Source organism: Schistocerca gregaria, chromosome X, assembly GCF_023897955.1.
Source record: "Schistocerca gregaria isolate iqSchGreg1 chromosome X, iqSchGreg1.2, whole genome shotgun sequence".
NCBI classification, from domain to species: domain Eukaryota; kingdom Metazoa; phylum Arthropoda; class Insecta; order Orthoptera; family Acrididae; genus Schistocerca; species Schistocerca gregaria.
In genome coordinates, this window is record NC_064931.1 from 489825018 (window position 1) to 489837810 (window position 12793).

General features: G+C 41.8%; 1 protein-coding gene across 8 annotated transcripts in view; it reads left to right on the forward strand.

Moving 5' to 3' along the window:
- The window catches only part of LOC126299183 (spectrin beta chain, non-erythrocytic 1), a 440083-nt gene that overhangs the window by 142577 nt on the left and 284713 nt on the right, over window positions 1-12793 (forward strand). For 5 of the 8 annotated variants that reach the window (XM_049990951.1, XM_049990955.1, XM_049990950.1 and 2 more), the window contains exon 1: window positions 934-1188. The exons of 1 other annotated variant lie outside the window; for it this stretch is intronic. In XM_049990951.1, coding sequence (XP_049846908.1) covers window positions 1101-1188 — 88 coding nt within the window. In that variant the 5' untranslated portion in view covers window positions 934-1100. Of the gene's footprint in view, window positions 1-879; window positions 1189-12793 lie in introns of those variants that run through there. 2 more of the 8 variants (XM_049990949.1, XM_049990952.1) reach the window with 2 other exon arrangements.

Here is a 12793-nt window from a genome sequence, read left to right on the forward strand (position 1 = left end):
TTAAAATAGAAAAAAGTCCGCCTAATTTTGCCAATACACGAATCACTAGAGTTTCACCATCGTCAGTGGGTTAATTTTATTTACTGCCGAATGACAGGTAAACATTTGCATGATGATATATACAGTTTTGCGAGCACGGTCATCACACTAATAACATTGTAACAAAGTATATGCCTTAATAGCACATGTTAATAAGTAGGTATCCGTCTTTCCGCAGTACATTTTCGTTCAGTTCAACTAATGTACAGCAGAGAATTCCTCGTTGGTTGCAAATGACAAAATTTTGAAAGTACGAACTGTACTTCAGACAACAGATGCATAAACATCAGTATGTACTGTTAAGGCATATGTTACGATACAGTGTTAAGGATATAATGACTGTAATTCCATAACTGTGTATATTTCCATGCAAATTTTTCCACGTTATTCAACAGGAAACAAAATGAACCCACTGACGATGGTGAAACTTAACAGAAACGTGTATGGACAAAAAATTACATAGTTGCTTGAAGGAAGAATCCTTTCCGAAAACACATTTCTAGGTACGAAGTTGTCATTACAGTTTTCGTTTTATTTCAGTTAATAATCTACCTCCCTTACCGAATAATTTGGCAGAGCATTGGTACATATTTGCAATAGTATAAATACGTCAGTACACAAATTCGACGTCGTGTTCTTCGAGCACTGTGTGCCCGCTTTCCGAGTCAGTTTTTCTGACTGATACGGGTATGAGAGAGGCTTTCCCGGCTCTAAGTTACTCATTCAGGAATAGTTGAAAAGCAATTTGTGACGGCAGCTCTGGCGCCGCCGAAAGGGGAGTCAACATAGCCGAGGCGTTCCGGAGTTTGTCGAGCCTTATGTAAGGCCGGACCGGCAGCGGATTGCTACGGCCCACACTCCGCAAGTGCTGCCGCGGCTGGCACGGTCGCGACTGTGCCAGCGACGGCTATGTACGGGTTCGGTCTGCCGCTCGGCGTACGTGTGAAACGTACCTCATTGCTTATCAGTAGATAAGATAGGCCTTACTAAGCAAGCGCCTCTCCGGTGTCACTCGCTAAGTGGGCAGCGTGCAGTCTGCTGGTGGCTGCGGGAGCGCAGCGATGGACACCTTACCGAGGACGAGGCGGGTCTCCAGCTACAGGGAGGAGCAGGAGGCAGTCATTCGCGCTGCTTCCATGCCTGTGCCTTGTAAGTTCTTAATGCTCTTAGTCGCTACGTGTCACGGTGCATGTCGTCTCCCAGATGATATCACTCATTCTTGTTTAACAAAGATATGATGCGTGTCTGGTACAAAGTGTGATACTATTTGCAAGCACGTAATTTTTGACTCTAGCAGTCCTCTCCTGAACTGCGACTTTCGCGCCTTATTGTCTAATGTTGACGTAATTTATCGGACGGTTACAGTGGCGCAGTTATCTCTAGTGGTGCGCCGCATTGAGCTTGCCTGAAAAAGTTCACATTGCAGAAAAGTTGAATGTATTGCCATTTCATCTTATGACCACGCCTTCCCTCGATTTATGCGGGAAAACCGTGGTACTTTCGCTCGAAGGACTCCTAGTTCCTATCTCGTGTCGCTCAGAAGTGTCTAATCTCGCTAGCGCCAGATAAGTTGCATGCTACCAGCTTGATGTAATTTCACGTGATCCTGGTATCTGTTTTATCTTGAGATCGAGAGAGGTGTCTGAGATGGACAGCTCAATCTGCCTTCAGGTTGTAATGAAATTGAACTCACTTTCTCTGTAGAGCATAAAAAAGAAAATGATGCGCTCAGAGAGATTCGAAATATGCTATTCGTTGTTGCAGCCTTTAGTCGTTCTGTGCTATCGACTTCAGGCGTTCAGGGACAACGCCCACAAAGAGATAAGGATAACGGTCGTGAGAGATTCGTTGGGGAAAGTTCACCCTAGTGTGAGCAAATTTGTCTTTCAGTATTTCAACCACTTTTCATAGTGTTCGGCTTACAGTTAACCAGCTGAAACTGTTAGTGTGGCCTTGCACTTTTACAGTTGTACGGATGGACGTTGTTGACCTCGTATTACTTCATATTAGATAATATTTGCTCGTATGTTACGTATTCTTTTCCTGTCTTTTTTCGCCACTGCAGTGCAGCTTGCAGGCTCTTCCTATGTACTGTACATGCTGTCATGTCTTCTTCATCGGCGGTATACGGTTAAAGACTTCGCCGATTGCATTCTGAAACCTTGTCTTACACCTCGAGTTAGTGATGGTCCAAAAATATTTCGAAGGGTGTAATATGCTTTTTTGCTGTATCAGCTACTAATATGCATATTTACGGCATTTCTAATCGTTGAACAGTAAATATGTGTTGTTTAAACAGCATTCGTTACAGTCAGGCAGATGAAATGAAAGTTTTGAGGTATGGGAGCACCAGAACTGCCCACAGACGAAAAAAAAAAGTTTTCAAACTCTCTAACGAATCAGTTTTGCTTGAAAATACTGTCTACAGCAGCGGCGTTCGAAACAGTGCTGTAAATTAATTTTAGAAGGATATACAAAGATACCGTTCATGGCTTTTCTCAGGGCACCATTTGATCATTCACCTGGAGTGTGTTTAAGAAAACCCTAAAAAACAGTCAGTATGAACTTCAAAATGAGACCAACCTATTCTAATACAACCTGCAAACATTTGTACTTCTGCGAATCACGAACGAATTAGTACTCGAAAGTATATAATTATCTCTCTGTAGGAGGGAGAAGGGGGAATACAAGGGGAGATCAAGAGAGTTTTCGGGAGTAACGTATCTTATTCGTGGCGGTAGCATCGTGATACAAATCCACCAAAAAATTAACTAATAAGTGACTGACTTTCCGTGATAATGGAAGCGTGGTGTCACCATAAACAAAACAGCTTCTTTGAAATGTTCGTTTCAGAAGTCTAATGGACACGGTAAAACTAATTTATAATCTTACACAGATTCCCAAATATCAGGGATACGATTTAGGTACTTACCGTATCCTATTCACTAAGGACCAATGCCTAACTCTTCTTGTGGTAAGCAGTTCACACAAAAAAGTCCTGTCGAAGAAATATGTGTGTCAGCGCAAGAGTATAAAGATCTACGAAGTAAAAGAAAAATGTACCCGCAGTTTTGAAGTTAACGTGTAAGCCTATGTATATCGATTTATCTATTGTGCTGTAAAATATTTAGTTTATAGTAAATAAATCGATATAGTCACACACACGTACATAAAAATAGTGTGTATCATCGCTAGTACTACATTCGAGAAAATATCGTGGCTAAAGTAACATTTGGCAAAAATATACCGTCAGTCACCACCAAACTTTGAAGATCTATTGGCACATTACCGAGCAAGGGGACGCAGTCGTTAAAGCACTGGACTCATTCGGGAGGAGAAGGGTCTGGTCCCTGCCCGATCACACAGATTAAAGTTTCTGCGGTTTCCATAATTAAGATGAATGCTGGGATAGTGTCCTTGAAAAGGACATGCCCGATTTTGTTCCTCGTCCTTATCCTATCCGCGCTTGTGTACATAGTCTAATGATGTCACCAAGGGAGGCTGAGCAGTAATTTGCTTCCTTTTTAATTTGTACAGCACTCGCTGTCCTAGGCATGTTAGAGATTTCGAACGACCTCAGTATATAAAACTACTTATTTTAGTGTCATTGCAATTCCATTAAAAATAAGCATATGTCGTAATCATGTATACGGTTGTAAACATCGCGCCCCGTACCAGGTATCAACCGTGTGATATGGATGACGTTTGCCTGCAACAGTTTCAGTACTGACGCTCATTGTATATTGTATCATCGGATACAGTTTCTAACTACATTTCAAAGTCGCATTTTTTATTTGATTGATTTTTGCTATTTCACTCCTCAACTCACAAAAATAATGTAACGTTATGTCGTTAGAATCGCATTGATGGTTTGCGATGTTTAACCGTTAACCCCTTGGTCGAAGAACTTTACCGTTGTAAAGGATTCTCATCATCATGCCCCTTTTTTCAATTCTATGCTGCCAGCTACTTTTCTTTGCAAACGTGACAATTTTTAGTACTGTAACAAAGTATTAAATGAGACTGGAAGGAATGAAACGTATATGTTCAGTGTTGCGTATTTTGTTTGTCTTAGAAAGTGTAATTTTAAATAACAAATTAGGTCCAGCTGCATATTCTGGATTTATTTTATGTAGAGTCTAAACACATCTTCGTCTCGTCATCATCACTGTATCACGCGTTTGGAAACGCGTATATCGTATTCTTTCAACATCAGTCTGAAACCGTGCTGGGAAGAAGTGCTTCGAAATGAACGTAGGTTGAAATAAAACTTTTAGTTGGAAACAGCCGACAGAAATTGTAATTTATGTAGGTGTAGTTTGTGTGGGAGTAGTGCGAATCAGAATCTGCGCTGGCTGTAACCGAACACTGGGCGGCTCATCACATGCCCGTTGAGTCAGCCGCGTTGCTGCACGGGCCATGACCGGCTTACGTCAAGCATAATTTCCGTCCTCACTTCCCGTCTGCAACCCATTTAGCCTTTGCTAATTAGCCAATGAATCTGCAAATAACAGACAGACTTTTTTTTGTGAGACAGTTGGCCTGATTGTTCCAGAAGTCCCTTGCAAAACGATGTTATTAAGCATTCAAACAATAGCTTAACGCTCGGGTGATAAAGACTCAGTGTTAAGCGATTTAGACTTCGTTACTCCTTCCTCAGACTTTGATAACATGTTTAATAAACACGTCGGTCACTGCGTTATTGCTAGCTCATTGTTAGACAGGTTTCGTAAGTGCAAGGTACCATGAGGAAGCGTGTGATTTGTAGCACTTTTTGAGGGCTGTTAGCAATTCCCGCATAGGATTGGTTAAAGTGTAGTAACTACATTGCCGACCTACAAGGTCTTGTAACAAAGGAAATGAACACCTTCGTAATTAGGCTTAGTGCAACAGACAGGAAACTATTAAAAAGGATCGTTAGTTCTTATAAAAATATCGCAGCCAAGAAAGTGAACTTTGAACATGTGCGCGTCTACAGACACTGGACCAACGGATACAGCCTATTGGGATCCTTAAAAAAAAAGTTTATGGTACTGCTGCGCTTTGCCCAACCTCATGTAAAGTACTTGGCAGGGAAAAGGTGATTTCATTGGGGCAAGGGGCATAAAATCCAAATAAAAACATGTGATGTTTTCACTGTCCTCTACTGCAGGACGTGTTTACGATTAAAGAGAAGCATAAAATCAGATTATCTTCTTTTAGCTTTTAAGGTGCTCATATGATGGTTTTAAGACGGTTCTATCGTTACACAGAAAAGAAATAGCTCTTCGTAGTTACGTCTGTAACAACGTTGTAGGCGATAATGTTCATTAAGAGGCGCAGGTATTGTCTCCAGCAGGAAATTACATTTCAAAAGGTGCTAAATACCCCGTTTACGAAGTTGAGAATGTCAACAGGTGTGAGAAGCACGAAAAATAAACAATACATCCTTTCTGGCTTTTATGTTCGCCACAATTTAATATGGCGTCATGGTAATGTGGAATCAGAAACTATTATGGGTACGTTACCCTTCTCCAGCACGCTACTGGAGTACTAGAGCAATTAGTGAAAGAAGAATGGTGTCAAAATCCGTTGATCTCTATTCATAATTTATTTACATCCATCCCGAGGAGGTGTCAGGTTGTTCCGGACGTCGTAAGTGGCTCTGTATCAAATTAAGGTCCGACATAACAATTACTGAACGTAGGGCAGCGCCACACCCATCACAGGCGTACTTGTTGCCCAGACGGTGCGCTGCACGCAGGTCATAAGAATAGCGGTTATGAAAGATTATTCCTGTTATTTTAACCAGCGCATGCATAGCAATATGACAGTAAATTGAACTTGAATAAAACCGCAAACAGATTTATTCACACGACTTGTTTCGCTGCGTTAAAACAGCATCTCCAAATGATACTACAAAGAAAGGAAACCATCCTTGTAATCTACATATGCTTAAAAAATTAAGGACAGCCAATAATAACAAACCTAAATAGACAGTACCAACAGTAGTGTGACATAGATAAGCACACGGAGACGTCCCCAACGTTCGTAGTCACAGAATCCAACTCCTTGAAGAATGGCAGAGCATTAGGGCGAATAGTGCAGGGAATGAGGCACTGTAGCAGAAAGAACCATGGTTAATGTAATAAATATGATTAAAATGTATTACAAGGAGCGTAAAATAAGATACTGTGATAGAACGTCTGTCTGAGAGATGCATATGTAGGCCCAATAGCCAAATTAACTTCTTATGTCCCGATTTTTAGTCTTGCATAACGTTTTCCTTCTGGAGGTTTTTATCTTTGTAGTAACGGGGTTAATGGATTACGTTTCTTACGCAGACGCTCTACTGGTGTATCTTATTTTATGCGCCTTGCATTACATTTTAATCATATTTATTAAATTAACTACGGTTCTTTCTGCTGTAGTGTCTCATCCCCTGCACTATTCTTCCTATTACTCTGCCAGTTATTTGCTGACTACTTCTCCTCTTCATAGGGTTGAATCTTGTGACTATAAACTTTGGGTGCGTCTTCGTGTGCTAATCTATGTGACATTGCTGTAAGTACTTTACATTTAGGTTTACTTTTATTGAGAGTCCTTAATTTTTTAATTATATATCTTGCAAGGATGCTTTCCTTCCTGAAGATGATACTTTGACGCAGAGAAAGCGGTCGTATGAATAAGTCATCAATTAACAGTTGTTCGGGGTTTTATTCACGTCCAGTTTCAACGACTGTAGCCGCCCTTGTTACAGTTGTATACTGTAATATCGTTGAGCGCTGCTTTCACAAGGAAAGAAGAAAATATGTATGTGCGGTTTAGCCTTATCCATCATTTAAATGTTGATTTCGTCTGTCTTATTTATCGGCGTTCATTCCGTGATTTTGATTTTTTTTTCCCACCCAGTTTTAGTTTTAATACTATCGTGGTCTGAAGCCAGGCGATACGAGGCTAAAAGAGAAACAGAGAGAGGCGCTGGTGGGTGGGTGTGCGCTAACTTAGCTTGCACGACGTGTCCTTGGAAGAGCGAGCCCGTTGGCAGTTACTCCTGGGGAAAATCGGCTCGTCCGCAGTTTCTCTGCCATAGTTACGAAGAAAGTCTACGGCACGCCTTAAGTTTGCGTACTAGGCATCACAAGACAAAGTTTCTTATACTTTTTTCTTTGCGAAACTGTATTTTGCGGGTAATTGTTATAATAAAACTTCATCGGAGCAGTCAGAAGATTTTAACGGAGGAGTTTAAGACATCAGTTGCTAAAACTTGTGTTTAGTAAATCACATATCGTATGCTCAGTTTGTCTTCCTTTCTCCTTGTCCACTAACCTTAGGATGCTTTTTCAGTTTTTGGAGACTGACTGTAAGCTGTGAGCGTTTCTTGTAGAATTCTACGTTTGTACTCTTCAAGCTACCTCGTAGCGTGTTGTGGAAGGTCCATCGTACGCCACTACATCCCTCCCGCATTCACCTGGCACGTCGATCCGTTCAATTAAAGAAGGGTGAGCTGCAAGCGTGGCTGCGGCAAGCCACGGTATAAGCTCCAATTAGTCAGTCATTTCTTGAGGTACTCGAATTAGTCGTATTGTATTATAGCGTTTTCCACTTTCATCGGTAATGTGGCACCTTATTTTAATTCGTTGGGATTTGCTGGATGCATTTATAATTTAATCGTTTTCCGGTAATTGTAATCTCTGTGTTATTTGGAGCGGTACGTTACATTTGAACGTGTGTTACGTTACATTTGAACGTGTGTTGCCGCGATGGATTAATGAATCGTGTGAGGACAGTGGATGTGTGTTTACCGGCGCAGCCGCAGAATGCCGGGGTTCCCAGAAAGTGCGTGCAGGTTGGCGGGCGCGCCGAGCGAGTGAACCCATTCACCTTGGCCGAGTCTGGGGCCTGCCTTGGGTACTGCCGGCCGCGGAGCGCCGTGCTTTTGCATTCTGCGCGCTCGGCCGCCTTCACAGCAAAAAGGCTCTGCCGCTGTCGTCAGCGGAAATGCTTCTCGCGAATCCCCAAGCTCGAAAGACGTTCCGTCCGGTGTTTCCGCGTGTGCAGGGAACCTGGCTTCCAGGGATGTTTCTCTTTGGAATTATTTATGAGATAACATACCGAAGCTGACCCTCTTGTCATTGTTTGCCCACTGTGCATGCCAGCGACTCTCGTAAGTATATCTGATCAGAGTGAGGCGTCGCCGAAGTGAAAGCTACAGCTGTAGCACCGGTCTGGAAGCCGCGCCCAGGTACTAGCTGCCTGCCGTTGGAATTCTCGGCTGCTGTGCCACCGTTTCAGATGTGTACTCTACCTTTATACGGCGTGACACGGCGAGCTACTGCCGAGTTTTCTGGACGTATTCCTTCCTGTAAGCAGTATTTTCTGGCAGGAATTCTGCGATCTCCCATTATTTACTGTCCACATGTGCAGGACGTTTTAATCACGAAGCTTGCCGGCTCAGCTACACTGATGGGGAAAAAATTGCAACACTAAAAAATAATTAACTTAGAAAAGAAACATATGTAAGTGATTAACGTTGCAAGATCAAAGTTTAATGTAAGCGGGAGAAAAGCCATTGCGAATTTGAAATGTTGGTACATTAATAACCGCTGTAACCGTCAGAATGTTGAATGTAAGCATGCAACATGCATGTATTGTGTTTTACAGGCGTCGGATGTCAGTTTGTGGGATGGAGTTCCATGCCTGTTGCACTAGGTTGGTCAATAGAGGAACGGTTAATGCTATTTGTGAATGACATTGGAGTGGATGATGTATATGTTCTCGACTGGAGACATATCTGGTAATCGAACAGACCAAGGCAACATGTCGACACTCTGTAGAGCATGTTGGGTTACAACAGACGTTTGTGGGTGAGCGTTATCCAGTTGGAAAACACCCACAGGAGTGATGTTCATGAACGGGAGCCCAATAGTTCGATCACCAGATTGATGTGCAGATCTGCAGTCATGGTGCTTGGGATAAACACGAGAGTGCTCCCGCTATGATAACGAAATCGCACCCCATACCGTAACTCCAGGCGTAGGTACAGTGTGTCCAGCATGCAAAAAGGTTGGTTGGAGGCGCTCAACTGGCGTTTCCCACCTACACGGCCATCACTGGCACAGAGGCAGAACCAACTTTCATCAGAAAACATAACAGACCTCCACCCTGTCCTCCAACTAGCTCTTGTCTAACACCACTGAAGTCGTAAACTGAGGTGGTTTGGGGTTAATGGAATGCACACACAGGGCGTCTGGCCATGTGGCCGTCCGGAGACCGAGCTTCTTGCGCCCATATATTATTCTCTTGACCACTGCTGCCAGAAATCATGTTCAGTGGCTACATTACTGCCAAGTCTTTCTGCAGTATCGCGGAAGGAACATTAAGCTTCTCGCATCCCTGTTACACGACCTCGTTCAAAACTCAGAGATGTTGATAATGGCGTCTTTGTCGTCTTAAAGGCATTCTTCACTTTCATCAACTCACCACGTCCAGTCTCAAAGGTAACAACGCTCACGACTGTTACAACGTGTATTTAAAGCAAACTTGATTTGGATCCTTGTAGTAGCGCTACTTAGCCACTCTTAGGCGAAATTTGAATGTACATCTTTCAGATGTAGAAAAACACCTACTAACTTTCGTTTATGTCGCACAGCTCCTTGGTGTTGCGGTTTTTTTCCCGTCAGTGTAGAACCCCAGGTGTCCTGAATCCTTGAAGTGCTTTTCTGTGGTACCGTGAATCTGTTTCCTTAAACGATTATAATCGCAGCTTATTCGCAGGTATACTAACGTATTATGCATGTACTATAGAAGAAAGTTAAGGTAAATTAGAGCATATACAGGCTCTGAGAGGGCAAAACACTTTTTACACGCACAATCTGTGGATGTACGCCTAACACGAATACGGAAAATGATACTAGTGTCAAGTTCACATAGCATTTTTTTAGTATTATTGTGAATTATGCAGACCTTATGGAGTAAAAATTGTAGATTGCATCGTAGGTCACTGGTTTCTAGCCCTAAATAATGTAGCTCTACGCGTTCGGGACCCTTGGGATACACGAACTATCCTTAGAGCGTGAGAAAGCACTCCACTTCAAGTGATCGCTTTATCTTCACGGTTTTCAGAGCTTAGTTGCGCATCTTTTCATTGCATAAAATAGATCTCATAGTGTAAACAAGTGATTCCAAGATTCATTAGATACACCCGGAAAATGTTCGAGAAGAATGTAACTTTCAGCTACAGATGATATTCAGATATGTGGATGTCATCTCCCCCTCCACATTCCCCCTTCCCCTCAAGAAACAAATTACTAATCCCACAGAAACTATGAGCTATGAGAGAGCCTCAAGACGACATAGCTATTTACGTTCCCGTAGAATATTATAAAAACGTATTGAGTGATGTGTGTAAAATGTACTTTTCCCCGAGGAAATTCTTGCAAAAACAATTCCTTCCCTATGGACAACGTGCTTATAACTTCGATTAAAATTATGGAACCACAGAAAAGTCTATCACATGAATCAGAGCATTAGCTGCGTCCCCCTAGCTAGTACGTAGTACCAACGCAGGCGCTACAAATGAATTTGAGTCAAGTTCCCATCTGTACCTGGCTAAATTCAACAAACTTGACACATTTTATCGAAGACTCTAAACGCATTTTTTATGCTGCTGTGACCTCGAGGTCTCACAGAGACATGATGTCAGTTACTTGAAGTTATTATAGGAGAAGAATGGAAAACAGAAATCATGAAGCCTAAGAGCGATTTCCATTCTGCTCTCGGAATATCAATTCAGTTTATTAAATCACAGAATTATTTCACTGAGTGTGTTTGTAAATGCACAATAAGCAGTAGTGAAGAACGAGAAAAATGTTCGTCGTACGGAGAACAGAGGTGTTGGTAAGAAATAACAATGCTCTGCCGGCCGGTGTGGCCGAGCGGTTCTAGGCGCTTGAGTCTGGAACCTCGCGACCTCTACGGCCGCAGGTTCGAATCCTGCCTCGGGAATGGATGTGTGTGATGTCCTTAGGTTGGTTAGGTTTAAGTAGTTCTAAGTTCTAGGGGACTGGTGACCTCAGATGTTAAGTCCCATAGTGCTCAGAGCTATTTTTTGAACAATGCTCTATCTGGATTGTACATCTTTCTATTCAGTAAATTGTATCATCGAAGTTAGTGAGTTTGTTATAAGACCAAACAAATGCAAAACAACAAGAAAATCAAGAAGGTGGAGGGAGAGTGTTCTCACATTATAGAGGAAGTTCTATAGATCCAAATCATCAAGAACCAGTCAAAGAATTAATATTAAAAAAAAAAAAGAAACTACTGAACTTAAATCTGTCAGCGTCTTAGGCGGGCTATTTGCGTATGGGGAATAATATATGACCTGAAAAATCATTTTAAATAGGCGAATACATTTATGCAGTTAGTGAAGCACATGGACACGTTAGAAAATTAGCAATTAGCTGCCTGTAAAATAATTAACACTGAGGAATAAAAGCAAAGATTCATTAATGTTGGTCAGTTACAGAAGACCCACAAAGGTTTAAAGAGCAAAGATGATCCAAAAATTCATAACTCGCAAAACCGATATAGTATACTGCTGCCTAATTACAGTCATTCAACTGGTAGTTTTCCTTGTAGGCTTTCGTGGCGCAATCGATAAGACGGTGTTCCTGTTATCCAAACGGTTCATCGTTATCATGTTTTGCACAATATTTCGACAGCTACCATAATCGTCATCTTTAGGTACTGTGAGCGATCATCACTGTTTCGATTACAGTGCTTGAAGAAGACGATTCACGAAATTCTCAAAACGGTATGCGAAACGTAGAATTGGTAAGCCACTGCTCACTCGGAAACTTCCGCAAACTTACATGTTTTTTTTTCTTTTTTTAAGAAAATGAGTGGCTGTTCTAAAATATTAACATCATTATTATATCCGTCCAGTTTATTATTGTGTCTATCAGGCTTAAAAGAACAAATTGCGATTTTGAAACGCACAAATAAAGTAAACTTTATGCAGTCGCATATTATTGTGAGACTACAGATGCTTTGTACAGAGGCTAAATACGTACCAGAAAAGAAAGTTAAGCAATTGAACTTCATTTTTGCGATATTTTCAAACCAGGATACCCAAAAGCGAAACGTCTTTGTAAATACGTATCTCAAGGCTGAAGGTGAATGTTTTCTTGAGAGTGTAACCGTTCGGCTCGATTGATTTATGCTGGATAGCAGCGAAGTACACAGTTGTTTCGTTATTTCCATGCCATTAGAGCTTCGTATAGTTCGCTCAAATATTCCTCAATTGAGCACATCTGAGTACAGAGATGGTTTCTTAAAATTATTGGTTGATAGTTCTTGAGGACCTCATTATGACGAGATTTTAAATGATGACCGTGCTATTCCTAAAAATTGCAGATCAAATAGTAGGCCCTCCCCCGCTCTGCCCCCACCTCCAGGGGAATCTTTCGTAAGTACGTGCTTTGCGAGCATGGAGCTCCAAGCTATTGCAGCACTTACTTCCTTTCTTGTGGAGCAATCTCTCATTTCCGGCTATTCTTACTTCTCTTACTATTCACCCTGTGGTGTGGCAGTCTTCGACGTTGGATCGGATTTATCTCTAGGTTCTGCTTTCTTTCGTTTACACCGTCATACATTTCCTTTACATCACTTTTCGGCTGAAGTAATTTTTGGTTTCCCTTTGGGTTTGACATCTTCAAAAACTTTTTTGTATTGTGGACCGACTGGGAAGAACCTCTTAAACAGAGCCTACTGC